Source organism: Cotesia typhae, unplaced genomic scaffold, assembly GCF_013202065.1.
Source record: "Cotesia typhae breed Kobodo isofemale line unplaced genomic scaffold, CoteBio_Ctyphae contig_59, whole genome shotgun sequence".
Lineage (NCBI taxonomy): Eukaryota > Metazoa > Arthropoda > Insecta > Hymenoptera > Braconidae > Cotesia > Cotesia typhae.
The window spans coordinates 1-13,401 of NW_027423761.1; the positions used below are offsets into that span (position 1 = coordinate 1).

At 31.2% G+C, this 13,401-nt stretch overlaps 3 protein-coding genes across 6 annotated transcripts; 1 reads left to right on the forward strand and 2 right to left on the reverse strand.

Moving 5' to 3' along the window:
- Positions 1 to 5,390: 5,390 nt before the first annotated feature.
- Positions 5,391 to 8,012, forward strand: Thoc5 (THO complex subunit 5). The gene is made up of 5 exons (XM_074250375.1): positions 5,391 to 5,616; positions 5,712 to 5,849; positions 5,931 to 6,145; positions 6,242 to 7,509; positions 7,593 to 8,012. Exons 1-5 carry the CDS (start codon positions 5,506 to 5,508, stop codon positions 7,913 to 7,915), a joined length of 2,055 nt encoding a protein of 684 aa, XP_074106476.1. The 5' UTR covers positions 5,391 to 5,505; the 3' UTR covers positions 7,916 to 8,012.
- LOC141532161 (dynein regulatory complex subunit 2) lies at positions 8,009 to 9,618 on the reverse strand. 3 transcript variants are annotated; one of them, XM_074250380.1, is made up of 3 exons: positions 9,309 to 9,513; positions 8,940 to 9,237; positions 8,009 to 8,773 (listed from the first exon to the last, which is right to left on the reverse strand). In XM_074250380.1, the coding sequence occupies exons 1-3, from the start codon at positions 9,362 to 9,364 to the stop codon at positions 8,009 to 8,011; spliced, it is 1,119 nt and encodes a 372-aa protein (XP_074106481.1). In that variant the 5' UTR covers positions 9,365 to 9,513. The 3 variants fall into 3 exon arrangements, with proteins under 3 accessions (XP_074106481.1, XP_074106480.1, XP_074106478.1); XM_074250379.1 differs by having other exon boundaries at positions 8,940 to 9,246; XM_074250377.1 differs by having other exon boundaries at positions 8,940 to 9,618.
- On the reverse strand, positions 9,523 to 13,290 carry LOC141532160 (nose resistant to fluoxetine protein 6). Of its 2 annotated transcripts, XR_012480051.1 has the most exons (11): positions 12,297 to 13,290; positions 11,981 to 12,225; positions 11,707 to 11,900; positions 11,153 to 11,626; positions 10,927 to 11,092; positions 10,765 to 10,844; positions 10,591 to 10,686; positions 10,396 to 10,525; positions 10,005 to 10,322; positions 9,751 to 9,939; positions 9,523 to 9,572 (listed from the first exon to the last, which is right to left on the reverse strand). XR_012480051.1 is itself a non-coding variant. In XM_074250376.1 (10 exons), exons 1-10 carry the CDS (start codon positions 12,490 to 12,492, stop codon positions 9,832 to 9,834), a joined length of 2,007 nt encoding a protein of 668 aa, XP_074106477.1. In that variant the 5' UTR covers positions 12,493 to 13,290; the 3' UTR covers positions 9,722 to 9,831. The 2 variants fall into 2 exon arrangements, 1 of the variants encoding a protein (XP_074106477.1); XM_074250376.1 differs by lacking the exon at positions 9,523 to 9,572 and having other exon boundaries at positions 9,722 to 9,939.
- Between the last annotated feature and the right edge of the window lie 111 nt (positions 13,291 to 13,401).

The window sequence follows — 13,401 nt, forward strand, 5'->3', positions numbered from 1 at the left end:
TTACAGTATTATTGATGAAATAATTTACAAAATAGAGAGAAAGAGTATAAAAAGTATGTAGGTATAAAGTAAAATGTTAAATAATGAAAAGGATGATAAAGAGAAAGAGATGCAAAAGAGTGCCGAGGAGGTAAAATAGCCGAGCGGATGATAAATTGTCGGAACAGGAAGACGTACACCATTTGAACGGCGCAATCGAGGAGTTTTATCACGAGGTGAGTGGGCCGTAAGGCGTCGAAGCACGCCAACCCGCCAATCCTTGTTATTTATCGATCGCGATAAATGCTAAAGACCAAACTTGCGTATTCGTCCGACATGTATTTTCTCTCTTCTCATCGTCTTATCTCCATTTAATTTTTCTCTCACGTAATCTATTCGTTCACTTCATTCATCCATTATTCTACTGCCGCTTTAAAATGACCCGGAGATTATTCTAAACACATTACTTCTTCCGGACGGGTTTGTTTAAACAAATTCTCGTAAATCTCATCCAGGAGATTATTAAATTTCCCATGGAACACGACTTATCATATCGCTATCGTACGCAGAACTATAAATCCAGGAAAAAATGCACTCGCGATTTTAACTCTCCAAAAAGACGTGCCTCAAATTTTTTTCTCTAACTAAATTAAAGTACTTTTAATAATATGTAAACTCGTGAGATGAAAAACATCTGCTTAAAATTGATTGGAAATTTTGGGTATTTTGAAAAAATTGAAAAGAAATGATTTTCAATGTGTTATGTTGATTTGAATATAGATGGAAAATGGAGCCCATTAGATCGAAGCTATTTGAGGAGGAGAATCTGTATCTGAGCTGGAAACACGTTTATTTAATTATCTTGAAGTTAGTAGCTGAGCAGTGGTAGAGAACCGAAGCTTCGACAAAACCAGAAAACACATTGTCTTATTCGCGGATGGCCAGCGGTGCTGCAGCATTTGTTTGCGTGCTACAGTCCTACAGATCCAGTGAACTAAAAACCGACATGGAGCAGCAGAGTGAAAGCAATACGACAGATATATGGGAATCCGTGGAGTTGAAAGCTGAGTCTCAAATCTATCCCTTCTCGGAAGACGTAGATTTATCATCCCGTTCGCAGTAGAACCGCCCGAGCTACTAGCTGGAGGTTCTGAGGCTCTCCATTCTTCCAGGTCGTCCGAGTGCTGTAGTCTTCTCGCCGGTCGCCAACTAGTTTCTCCGCTGCTTCACGACTTACCCGTATGCGCTGCTGATGTAACGCCTCTTGCGCAAAACCACCTATTCCTACTTTCTCGATTTCATGAGCACGCCAATACGCCATTTGTCATTTACGTCGAGATTGAAGACCAAATAAAATTTGGCGGAAGTGAACGTGGATCATTTCAATCGCTGAGTGAAATTCACTCCAGTAAAGAATTTATTGCATTAATATTACGTGAAATAAATTAATTAATTGCAGTGCCCAGGTATTTCTCAAAAAGTCATTCGAAAATAATAACATATAAAAATTCTTAGGAGCGGAACATAATAGTAATACGAATGTTTTTCAGGTCCCAAAACAATTTAAAATTTTCAAAAGGAAATTCTCATCATGGTCAACCTCAAAAATGGGTCCAGTAAATATGGAGATATCTCATGGAAATGAACTCTCCTTATTTTTATTGTCGTCCTGTTTTGCATAACGCTCCACAACATCGGCACAAACGTCCCTCTACTATAAAAATAGGCTCGCAAAGGATACGCCGGTGAACAACCCTTTACGACGAAATGAGCACCGATCCTTAACAACTGGATTCGATTGTCTCTGACGAGCACCAGAAATCATCCGCGACTCTCATTTGAGATATATTTGTCGAGGAAGGTCACCCGCACGCCGATGCGAGGGCTGTTGTTCAACGCAGCCTGGCAAAGGTGAGCCAAACTCCTTTTCCAACTTTTTTTCGTTGAGTATGTCATGTCAAAAAAGCACTCAACTGTCTCATGGCTCGTGGCTCATCCCTTCTTCTATTTTCTTCTTCATCTCTTTCTGCTGCTATCCACTTTCTTCCTCTCCCTTGCTGGCTTCCGGGGATCCTTCCAGCTTTGCGTCTGGAGATTTTCTTCTCGGCATCGTCAGCGATATTATTTAGTCGATATATAGACGGGCAAATGTTTGACATTAACGTGACGATGAAATTTACTGAATAGGCAAGCCTCATTTTTCTTCCATTTTTTATAAAAAAAAAAAAAAAAAAACTCCTTATACTTATTCTTCTTGCTCGCAATCTGTTCCTCGAGTGTCCTCTCTGCACTTGTTAGACTCAACAATTTTCAAGAAGCTGTCCATTCACGTAACGTTAGAGTCCTGAAAGCATAAGCAACGAAATTACTCATCCCTGCAGTCTAGTAAATTTAATAAGAAACCGCGGGACGGTTATGACGTCGTTAAAAAATTAAACCAATCAGCCAAATGGGTGATGAGCTGAAATAATCTGGAATCCTTTGTTTATATAAATAAAAATACTGGTTCATTCCACTCCTTCGGCAGTAATGCTTTTTTCTTTTTTCATTTTTATTTAATATAATAAAAGACAAGGAAGTTTTGAAATAAGAAATGATGAAAATAAATGATAAAAATTTTTCTTCATGTTTATAGTGGCTCATGTCTTGCAGGGATTGCGGTCACACGTGTTATCATCATTTTTTCCCTCAAACTAAATATTTTTATTATTTTATTATTTTCAAGTTATTGAGTTCTTGGTTGTTTTCTTCCAAAATTCTTCTGCCAAAAGATAATTTGCCATCATTGTTATTTAATACAAACTTTTGTATTGATGTTTTTAAATTTACTTTTGATACGCTCAACCCGGAACACAGGTTTATATCTATATTATTTTTGATTACTCCTCGGCTACTAGATGCGCACCATTTGATTCTTGTTTCTCAGGTAATTTAATGGCAATAACAATTTCAATTTTTCAACAGTTTTTGGCCACATATAATTTTTATAAATTTTAGTATCGAAAATTTCGCCAGGTGGCGCATAGTTGATAAATCTTCTCCCCAAAGAGAGAGTTGATTTTTAAAAACTTAAGTATTAAAGTAAAAATGATTTTCCTTGATTATTCTTAAAGAGCCTTTAAATTACTAAATTATATAAATTTCTTTAACTTGGCCAGGCTGTGTCAGAAAAATATTTTGACGGGTAAAAACAAGGGAAAACTATTTTTAAATTGGGCTTAAGTATGCGTAAACTTATTGAAAATTTTGTTCTTAATGTTTATGAAACCTACTTTGACATCTTGAATACAACACCAATCCAAAAGGCGATTTCGATTAATAGGTTGGTATTAACTCTTGAACGGTTAAATCTTAACATAAGATTGATAAACATAACTGATAAAGTATTAACTTTATTATGATGAACTTTTAAGGCTTTAATTTCAGATCTGATTAGTTTAATTCCATACAAGGTCTTTTATTGACTTACAATAGTAAACATCTCTTGAGAAAATTTAAAGGTAAACAAATAAAAGAGTGAAAAAGATAAAAGGAGAAATGAAAATTACACAGTCTGGCCTTATCTGAGAGACAAAGATTTGCATGTCACTAATATCCACGCATGCATAAATTACTCAGCCACATGTTGAGTCGAGAATGTGTTGAATAGAGTTTGAATGTCGGTATTGTAAACGGGAAATGAGTGGTAGTGTCACCAACATAAATACAGTTTGAGAATCGTAGGAATCACGAAATTGGCTAACTTGCAACAGTAAAGTTGCCAATCCTGCAGCTCCACTTCACTAACAGAATTTCGCATAAATTAAAGCGCAGTCATGACACGTTTCAGGTTATATCTATAAATTAACCTTTATGTGGCGTGTATGGCCCGGCGAATGTAAGCGAATGTATGTAGGTACTGGTTATTCGAACTTGGCTGGAATTAAATGACAATAAGCAACAGCCAGTAAATGTCGTCAATGTGGGATTTTCGAACATCTAAGTAAATTCATTGAATATGCTCAAGATCCGAGTGAAGATGTGATTTTTAAGAGATGCTGATGTGAGGAGTTATTTAACAGATAGGAGACGCCGAGAGGATCATGTAATAACCTTTACCTTGCATTAACTGGTTGTTAGGGAATATTCCCAATTGTAGGAAATGACAATTTCCTTATCGTATAAATCCGTGTGTTTATTTACCGGAGCAATACACCGGGGTATTTATCAGCTTGACAATAGCGCTTTAATTGACCTACCAAAATACCTTTATCTGGTTAAACAGTGACAAGGAAGGGTGAAGGGGAAGTGGAGATGGAAAATCCCATATTTTGGCCATTTGGTGACCGTTTTTCGGAGCATTGCTTCGCCCAAGGCCGATATATGCCGGCCAAATGGTGGCCACTATTTCGGCCATTTGCGGCCGTTTTCAGAGCATTGGGCTTCGCCCAGGCCAGCCGATGTTGTCGGCCAACGTGCCCATTACTCTTCGGCCATTTGCGCCGTTTCAGCCAGGGCCTCGGGCCGCGCCCAAGGCCAATATATGTCAGCCAAATGGTGGCCGTTTTCGACCAAATATGGACACTGTTTCGGCCATATTTGGCCTACTTTTTACCAAATCGAGGGCACTTTTTTAAACAAATCTAGGCCGTTATTCCTGGTTGTTTGCTTGCCATTTCGCCGATGGTTTGAAGAGCCATGCGCTCCGCGCATGGCTGATAATTGTTAGCGAAATGACTGGCAAATTTTCGACTAAATCTTCGCCGCTATTTTTGGTTTTTTGTTGGCCATTTGCATGACGATTTCAAGAGGCTTGCGCTCCGCGCTTGGATGGTAATTCTTGACTAAATGGTGGGCATATTTTTGGCTATATCTAAACTTTATTTTAGACTTTATTTAGACTTCTATTTCGAGTTATTGGTTGGCCATTTCCTCTATGATTTTCAAATTCTCTTCGTGGATGGCCGATAATTATTGATGAAATCTCGGCTACATTTTTGACCATGTCTAGGCCGTTATTTTAAATATAATTAATTAATTCATTAAGCATTGATTCATTCATTAATTATGAAAATTTTAATTCTTAATAAGTTAACTATTGATTAATTAAAAAAAAAATTGGGTTGGCCATTTCCTTGATGGTTTTCGGGCAATGTGCTTCGCGTTGGCTGGTATTTATTGGCGAAATGGTGGACATATTTATGACGATAGCTATATCGAGGTCATATTTTCGACAATCTTAAGCCGTTGTTTTTTATTATTACTTGGCCATTTAGTCAATGGTTTTGAGAGCCATGCGATTTATAAATTTAAAAAATGAAAAACATTCACTTAAATTTCAATTTTAAAGCTCCAGCGCTACAACATTGACAGTAAATACAGTGCATCGAACTTTACGGCCGATACTATAGTAAATTTTCGTTTACTTATTATTTCACAGAAAGATGTTGACGCATGGATTCATTTCAAACGTTAAATATTTTTTCGCAAATTTTCACACGGGAATGTGCGAATAGCTATTCTTATTCATAAATTTAATATTATAACATGGCTAAAGAAAATGAAACAATTGTCTTTAAGAAACGACGAAAATCAATGAGTAATAGCAGTAGCAATAATAGTAATACTAGCGCAATTAAAGAAAACGATATGTATAAGGTTAGGTTTTACTAATATTTATTATTTTTGTTTTTTTTTTTAATTCATAATAATTTTCAATTACTTTTATATTGTTAAATTCTCACCACCAACAGGCAATAATTGCATATGAAGAAAAAGAAGCAACATCACGCTCCCCTGAACAAGATTCTACTAATTTTTTCTCCACTTGCCAATCTATAAGAGACGCTATGAATAAAATAGCTAAACTCAAAACTACGAACGAGTCCTCTGTAAGTATTTGATTAATTAAAATAATCATTTTCAATTTTCATACATCAATAATAATAATTATCAATAATTTTTATATGTAGGTAAAAGATGAGATACGTGAATTGCAAATTCAAACATCGCTTTCATTTATTGAGTTGAAAAAATTGAACCGTATGGAAAAATTCAGGACAAAATTTGCACGAGATTCTTTGGCTGATGCTAAAAGTGAAGTAGACAGTCGTCATTTACAATTACAAAATTTGTTATACGAAGTTATGCATTTGAAAAAGGAAGTTGTCAAGTGTTTACAATTCAAGTAAGTTTAGTTACATGTTGTTTTTTATTAGTTATATTAAATATAAAATTTATTTAAATATCTTTTTTTTTTTTTTTTTTTTCCTCCCCTCTTTAGATCAAAGGACGAGTTAATAGAACTTGTATCTGAGGAAAAATTCTACAAAGAAGCGCCAGAAAGCCTGAGCCAGCCGGAAATAACAAAAAATAATGATCACAAACTTCGTTTAGCTCGATTAGAGTGGGAATTGACTCAAAGAAAACAATTGTCCTCGCTGTGTGATGAATTAACTGACAACAAAAAAACAGTTGCCGAAAGTATCGAAACGAAACAGCAGCGATTGGATAATTTAGGACCACAATTACGGTCAATACTTGAAGCAAGTAAACCTTTGCAAGATAGTTTAGGTCTTCCGCTTGATAAAATTCACCAAGAACATCAGCGAGCCAGATTATTACCGTCTCCTTTGTACGTACTTTGCGTAAAAGCCACAGCATATCGTGACGCATATGACTCGAGTTTAATTGTCAGTGTTGAAGGTGACGATGAGGACGCTAAGAGGATAAATAATAACGAGGGTACACAAGAATCAGACTCGGATGTTGAAGGACAATTAGAGACTCCACCTGATGATATTCCGGTTCACAAAAAACGACATCATCGTATTTCACGTGAAGCTAGAGAGGAAGAAAAAAAATTAAAAATTATTCACAAACATCCACTTGCTGTTAAAATAATAATAACTATTAATTCTGATACTACAATGATGTTAAATTTTTTTTACTTAACTTTTTTAAAAGTAATTACTGTTGAATCGCATTTGGAGAATATCAATAATGACAACGTAATAGTGGCGGCTGACGATAATAATATATTAAATTCCGAGTGTATTCTTCGTGAGCTGTATACCCAAGATACCGGTACAGAAAGTCCTAATCCAGCAAATAATTATCAATTGAAGCGTTATCATTTGCCGGAATTTTCTTCATTGGGTCTTGGTACTCCTTACAAGTGGGCTCAAAGAATGGCTGGTCTTAATTTTATTACTGGTCATATTATTAATTTATCTGATGAGCATATGACTCGTCAAAAAACAATTTCACAAAACAGTATTGAAAGTATATTTAAAGAAATAAAACGTCGTGTAAAAGCTCGATTGGATTTGTCTAGTGAAATACGTCTACTCGAATCAGGTAACATTGCACTTTCCGGTGACATTTGTGACTCCTCAATTAATCCTCAAAAAATTTTAACTTGTCTCAATAAATTTACCTCAATATCTTGGAAAAATTATTCTACTTATCCAGATACTCAAAATATTATTAAAAATAATTTAGTATCATCTTCAGATAGTTATTATGAAGCTGTGTTACGCCATGATGATCGTAAGTTAAATTACTATTATTGATGATGATCTTTATTAAAAGTAACTAAAAATAATAATATTATTAAAATATGTATATTTCAGATCAACTTATTGCGCATATTGCAGTAAAGCCAGATTATCCAAAATCATCAGCAATAATAAGTGTAAACATGAATTCCACGAAAATAAATTGGTCAGCAGATGTTATTCGTGACATTGAACGTGAAATAAATGTAATGTGGGATCATAATCCACCGACACTGTCAACCCAATTACAGCGACTTAGAATGTGCTTTGATATTTATTTAGAGACTGGAGGTTTGGTACCACGTCAAAAAATATTCTTTCACTCTGTCAAAGGCCGCACACGTGCATGTCCCTACAAATATTTAAATATTGGCGGAGGAATTTTTACTCAACGTTAATTCAAGTATTTTATTACAATATATATATAAAAATAATACATACATAAGATTTAAATATTTACTGTATCAATAAATAAATATTTCATCAATCAATCAATCAGTTAATTTAGCAGTTGCTTGAGTAACGGCCCCAAAGTACGATTTTATATAACGTTTTAATTTATTATTTTCAGCAATTGCTTTACTTAATTGTTTTTTCCGAATATAATTTTCCGCTTTAACATAATTAAATGCTTTCCAAAAGTTATCTAGAAGGTGGTAAGGAGCAATTATTGACTGGTCTTTTGTCACTAAATTAAACTCTTTATCAGTATTATTATTATCATCATCATCATCATCATCATCATCAGTTTCTTCTGGATTAATCGGTTTTATACACTTGCCTATTAAAAAGGGCTCAATATTTAAACACAAATTAATTAGTAGAGTTACAGTCCGGCTTTTTTCTTCGATCTTTTTTAAATCGTCAATTACTTTTCCACTAATAACACTTAATTTTTTTAATTGTATATTATCGGTAATTTTATCAACACTTGATTTATCTCTCAGCTTAAGAACACGGCTATTAAAAATCTCAATTTTTATCTCTAAATCTTTAATATTTTTATTTCGCGTCTCTGTCAATAAATTTTCTTGATTTTTTAAAATGTCTATAGTTGATGTCAAAAAATTTTCAAGTTGTGGAAAATTAATTGTTTCATTTTTATGTTGTTGATCAAATTTTTTTAAATTTTCATACTGTTCTCTTAGAGTTTTAGTTTTATTTTGATAATTAGCAATTGTTTGTTTCAATTTAAACCATAGTTTAGAAATGTTTTCTCCAGTTGTTTTTCGAATTTCATCAATATCTTTAATTTTCTGAAATAAAATACCAATAATAATAATAATAATAATAATAATAATAATAATAATAATAATAATAATAATAATAATAATAATAATAATAATAATAATAATAATAATAATACGAATTATTATCATCATTTTTTTATTTATTTAATATTAAAAAAATTAAAATACTTACTGTAAATTCAATATTGTAGGTATTGATAGCATTTCTTGTCATAGTTTCCACTAATTTATCATTTATTAAATAATTTTCAGTATAAATAACAGTTTCTAAATGTTTACAACTATAAATTAATTCTCGTTTAGCTTCGGACATTTCATTAAACTCTCCAATTTTTATCAACATTAGATATTTGATATAATTATTATGTAAGCCCTCGAGTCTTTTTCTATGACTATCAATCAATTTATCAATCATAAGGATATGTACTTGTTGAAGACGACGATGATTAACATCTGAATTTTCCAATTCACTGTAAAGTCTATCAATTATTGAATTTTTTTTATTAAATGTTTCATCAAAATAATTCCATAGATACTCAACCTGTTCGTACAATTCCCGGGATTTAAATTGCCGTAATTTAAATCTCCATTGTTCATTTATTTTAGCATGATTTAAACGAGAAAATGCCTCCTCTCGTTTTAATTTATTTTTAATAAACCCGGCAATAAGCTGTTCTTTTCGTCGTTTAGCTTCTAATTCTACTTCAGCTCGATGCTGAAGATAACGTAATCGTTCTTCTTCACTCATTTTTCCTAATTTTGATCCTTTATTTTTTTTCTTTCCCGGCATTTTTATTAAAATAAACTAATTTTAGTATTTTAATGCTTTAATTACGATTAGTTTACTACATACACTTGTGATTTATATATATATATATATATATATATATATATATATATATATATATATATATATATATATATATATATTAAGATATTAAGATATTACTACTACTAAAGGTAAATGTTTGATCAATATTTACTTATATGTATTTTATTTTATTAACTTTTATCATTTTATTTTGTTGACTTTATTCAAATTATAAATTATATATTTAAAAAATTTATGATTTGAATATTTTAAGCAACAAAATATAAGGAGTCTCGAGTAAAATAGTAGCAATGTATGCGCAAAAATAAGTCATGAAGGCGATTCCAAGGAACATGGTTTTCTAAAAAAAATAATTAAACAAAAAATTAAATGATTAAATTAACTTAAATTATAATTAAAACTTACAGTTGGAAGAAAGTCTATGTGAATTGCCGATTCAGATTGAAGATAAATAGAATTAATAAGAAGAGGATTTAATAAATAAGCGCAATAACTAAGTCTGCTTAAAGGTATCCATACTTTAAGAGATAGTAATTTGTTTATAAAACCGGCATTGTTGGTTTGACAGGCGATTAATAACCATGATATACCTATAGCCCATGTAATTCGGCTTACTGCAACATAAACTGCAGTGGTGGCTATTGAAAGATGACGCCCGTAAAGACCAAAGAGTGTTATAATATTACACATGCTTCCTATTATCCAAAATAACCATAATATTTTCTGAAAAATATATAAAAACATAACAATTATCTATATATATATATATAATATAAATTATTATTTTGATACTCACTCGTTTAAGAATTAATTTACCATTGAGCCTTGTTAAAATATATCCTGCAATAATTCCTATTAAATAAGGGCCAATTCTCATCCAGGGAGGTGAATATACAACATCCATTAGATTCCATAATTGATCTAACCTACGAATATCTCTAATTAATAATATAATATAATAATTTAAATAAAATAAAATAAATATAATTACATGGTCGTATACTTGTATGATGAAGATATTATACCATTGATTATCATTGAAATAATTAAAAAACTAATCAAAGCTCCAGCAGCTATTTTAAAATACCTAAAATTTTTTTATTATTATTATATTAATTAAATTAAAAGTTTGTTGAATATAATATAATATAAATTATATACTTACAAGTCTGATAAAATAAGTAAAAAAGTTCCAATAATATAAAATTGCATCTCGTTTGATAAATACCAGCTCCAAGACAAGCACTTAAATTAAAAATAAATCTATTTATTAAATTAATAAGTATTATTTATAAATAAAACAATTTATTAATAGAATAATTCATACTGCTTGATTCCAAGGAAATAAATTGTTTATGTACAATAAATTTCTCCACCAATACAGGGGACAATTTTCTTGAGGTTTTTCAGCTATTCTAAAAGCTGATGTTTCAGCGTACCATCCAAAATTTATTTCAGCAATTCCGATAATTAATAAATACGCCGGAGTAAGTCTGAAATTATAAATATATACATATATACTAATAATCCATTACTATTATTAATATTAGTACCTTATGACACGTTTAACAATCAGTCCAAAATAATCTAACCACCGGAATTTTTGCTCTCTGGTTGATGGATTTTCGCGGATTTTCTGTCTGAAAAAGAGCCAACTGACCAAAAATCCACTGAGACAAAAATAAGTATCAACAGATAAACTCCCGTTTGTGAGAATTTGAGCGGATAAGTCTTGAGATAATCGCCAGACTGTTGTTCTATTGTCAACGTAATCATTTGAGTAGTAAACCGTGTGGATCATCATGATCCATAGCATTCCAAAGAAACGAAGTCCGTGAATCGACGCAAGAGAATCTTTATTTATTTTAGTATTGAATATTATTTTAGAATTTGTATAGATGGAAAAACAAATTAATATTTTCTTAATAACATTTTCCTTTTCCTTTAATTTTTGACGTCGCTGATTAATAATTATATCACAAGTTGTTCCAATCACTGCCATTATCACCGTTACAATCAGGATACAGCTGGATAATTATTTTTATTTATTTAAATAATTATATTTTATTTTATTTATTATTACTATTATTATCATCATTATTCAAACCATGTAGTGATTATACGCCAATTGATAAGCCACTGATGATTGTCTTGTAGATCGTAAATTTCCAAAAGGGTAAAGTCTGCGGAATACAAATAACTGATTGCAAGGATTCTTTTATCAAAGATTTGTTTAATTATTTCGGTCAATTCTTCTGGTAGACAAGATCCGGGCAAACATAATCCCAATGTTATTATGTCCTATTATTTTTTTACAATTAATTAATACGAAACAATAAATTAAATATGTAAAATTAATAAAAAAAAAAAAAAAAACTTACCTCATTTTTAATCCTAAAGTGATACTGGTTAGTGCTGTTGTGATTAAATTTAACAACAAAGTAATTCAACGGAAAGGGTGGAAACTCGAGACTTTTTTTGCGGTACCTTGAATTATTTTTTAAAAATTCTTGATCCAACTCCAGGGGCTCTCTAATTTCCAAATCAAAACATTGACTCCGTAAACCAAGCCAATAATTATTTCCATAAAAAAATCCAGGTTTTGGTTCACCGCTAGCATCTAAAACTGTTAAACAATAAATTAAATTTAATAAATTGATATTGTAATTTTTTTTTTTTTTTTTTAATTATTTTTACCTTTAAGACTCCAAAGCACTTTAGCATCCACTCCAAGTTTAAATTCCTCCAGTTGACTCTTACAACTTGAGTTTTTTAAACCCTGAGAGTATTTAGCGACCGCGTAAGCTGGAAAATATTTATCAAAGTCCGTTTCTGCCCAAACGGGAAGTAAAATAATAAAAATTAATTTAATAGAAAATTTAATTATTGACATTGTTCAATTGCAAGTTTCCCGAGCTATATATTGTCTGATTAAAAGACCAAACGGAGAAATGTACTGAGAACTGGAAGGCTCAAAGCCCGAGAGGTAAAAAAATTAAATTTATAGGAGAGGGGAATTTATATTTCAAACGGCAACTGTTATATATTTTGTCTTTAATTTTTTTTATCCAATTGTTACGCGATTGTAATAACAGTTATTAATATTAATTTAGAGATGGACGATGGACGTATATTACGGTTTATTTAAACGTGAAAGCCTTCTTTTATTTATTTATAAATCGATACTAAGTGCGAAATAATAATATAATAATGAAACGGACGTTACATCAACAGCAATAAGTTAGATCAAGTCTTTGGACCTAGAGAAAGTTTATACAGTTCCGCTTCTCTCTGTTAAATTCCAACTAATTTTTTTTATTTAGTTATTTATTAAAGACAACTTAAATATCCTTATATGAATCTTTCTTTACTTTTTTACATTATTTTTCTTTGAAAAGAAAAAAAAAAAAAGAAGAGCCATCGAATAATTTTTGTTTTTTTAATTAATATATAATACAATTGACAATACAGTAATAATTTAATTATTACAATTATCATAAATATCACAACAATAATATCTGTTTTTTTTTTCACGCGTAAATTATTTTTCAAAAAATCAAAATACAGCGATATAATTACAATTGCTGAAACTGTCGATTAAAAATTTATACATCACCAGTAAATTATATAAAGAGAAGAGAAAAAAAAAATAGTTGCAATAAAAAAAAATGTTTAATTGGAAGAATATGAGACATAATTAAGAAGCATTTAATTAATGATTAATACCATAAGAAATCAGTCAGTGATGTCACGTGATGATTTAATAATTAATAACTGGTTGTATTTTGGCAAGTCTAAATTA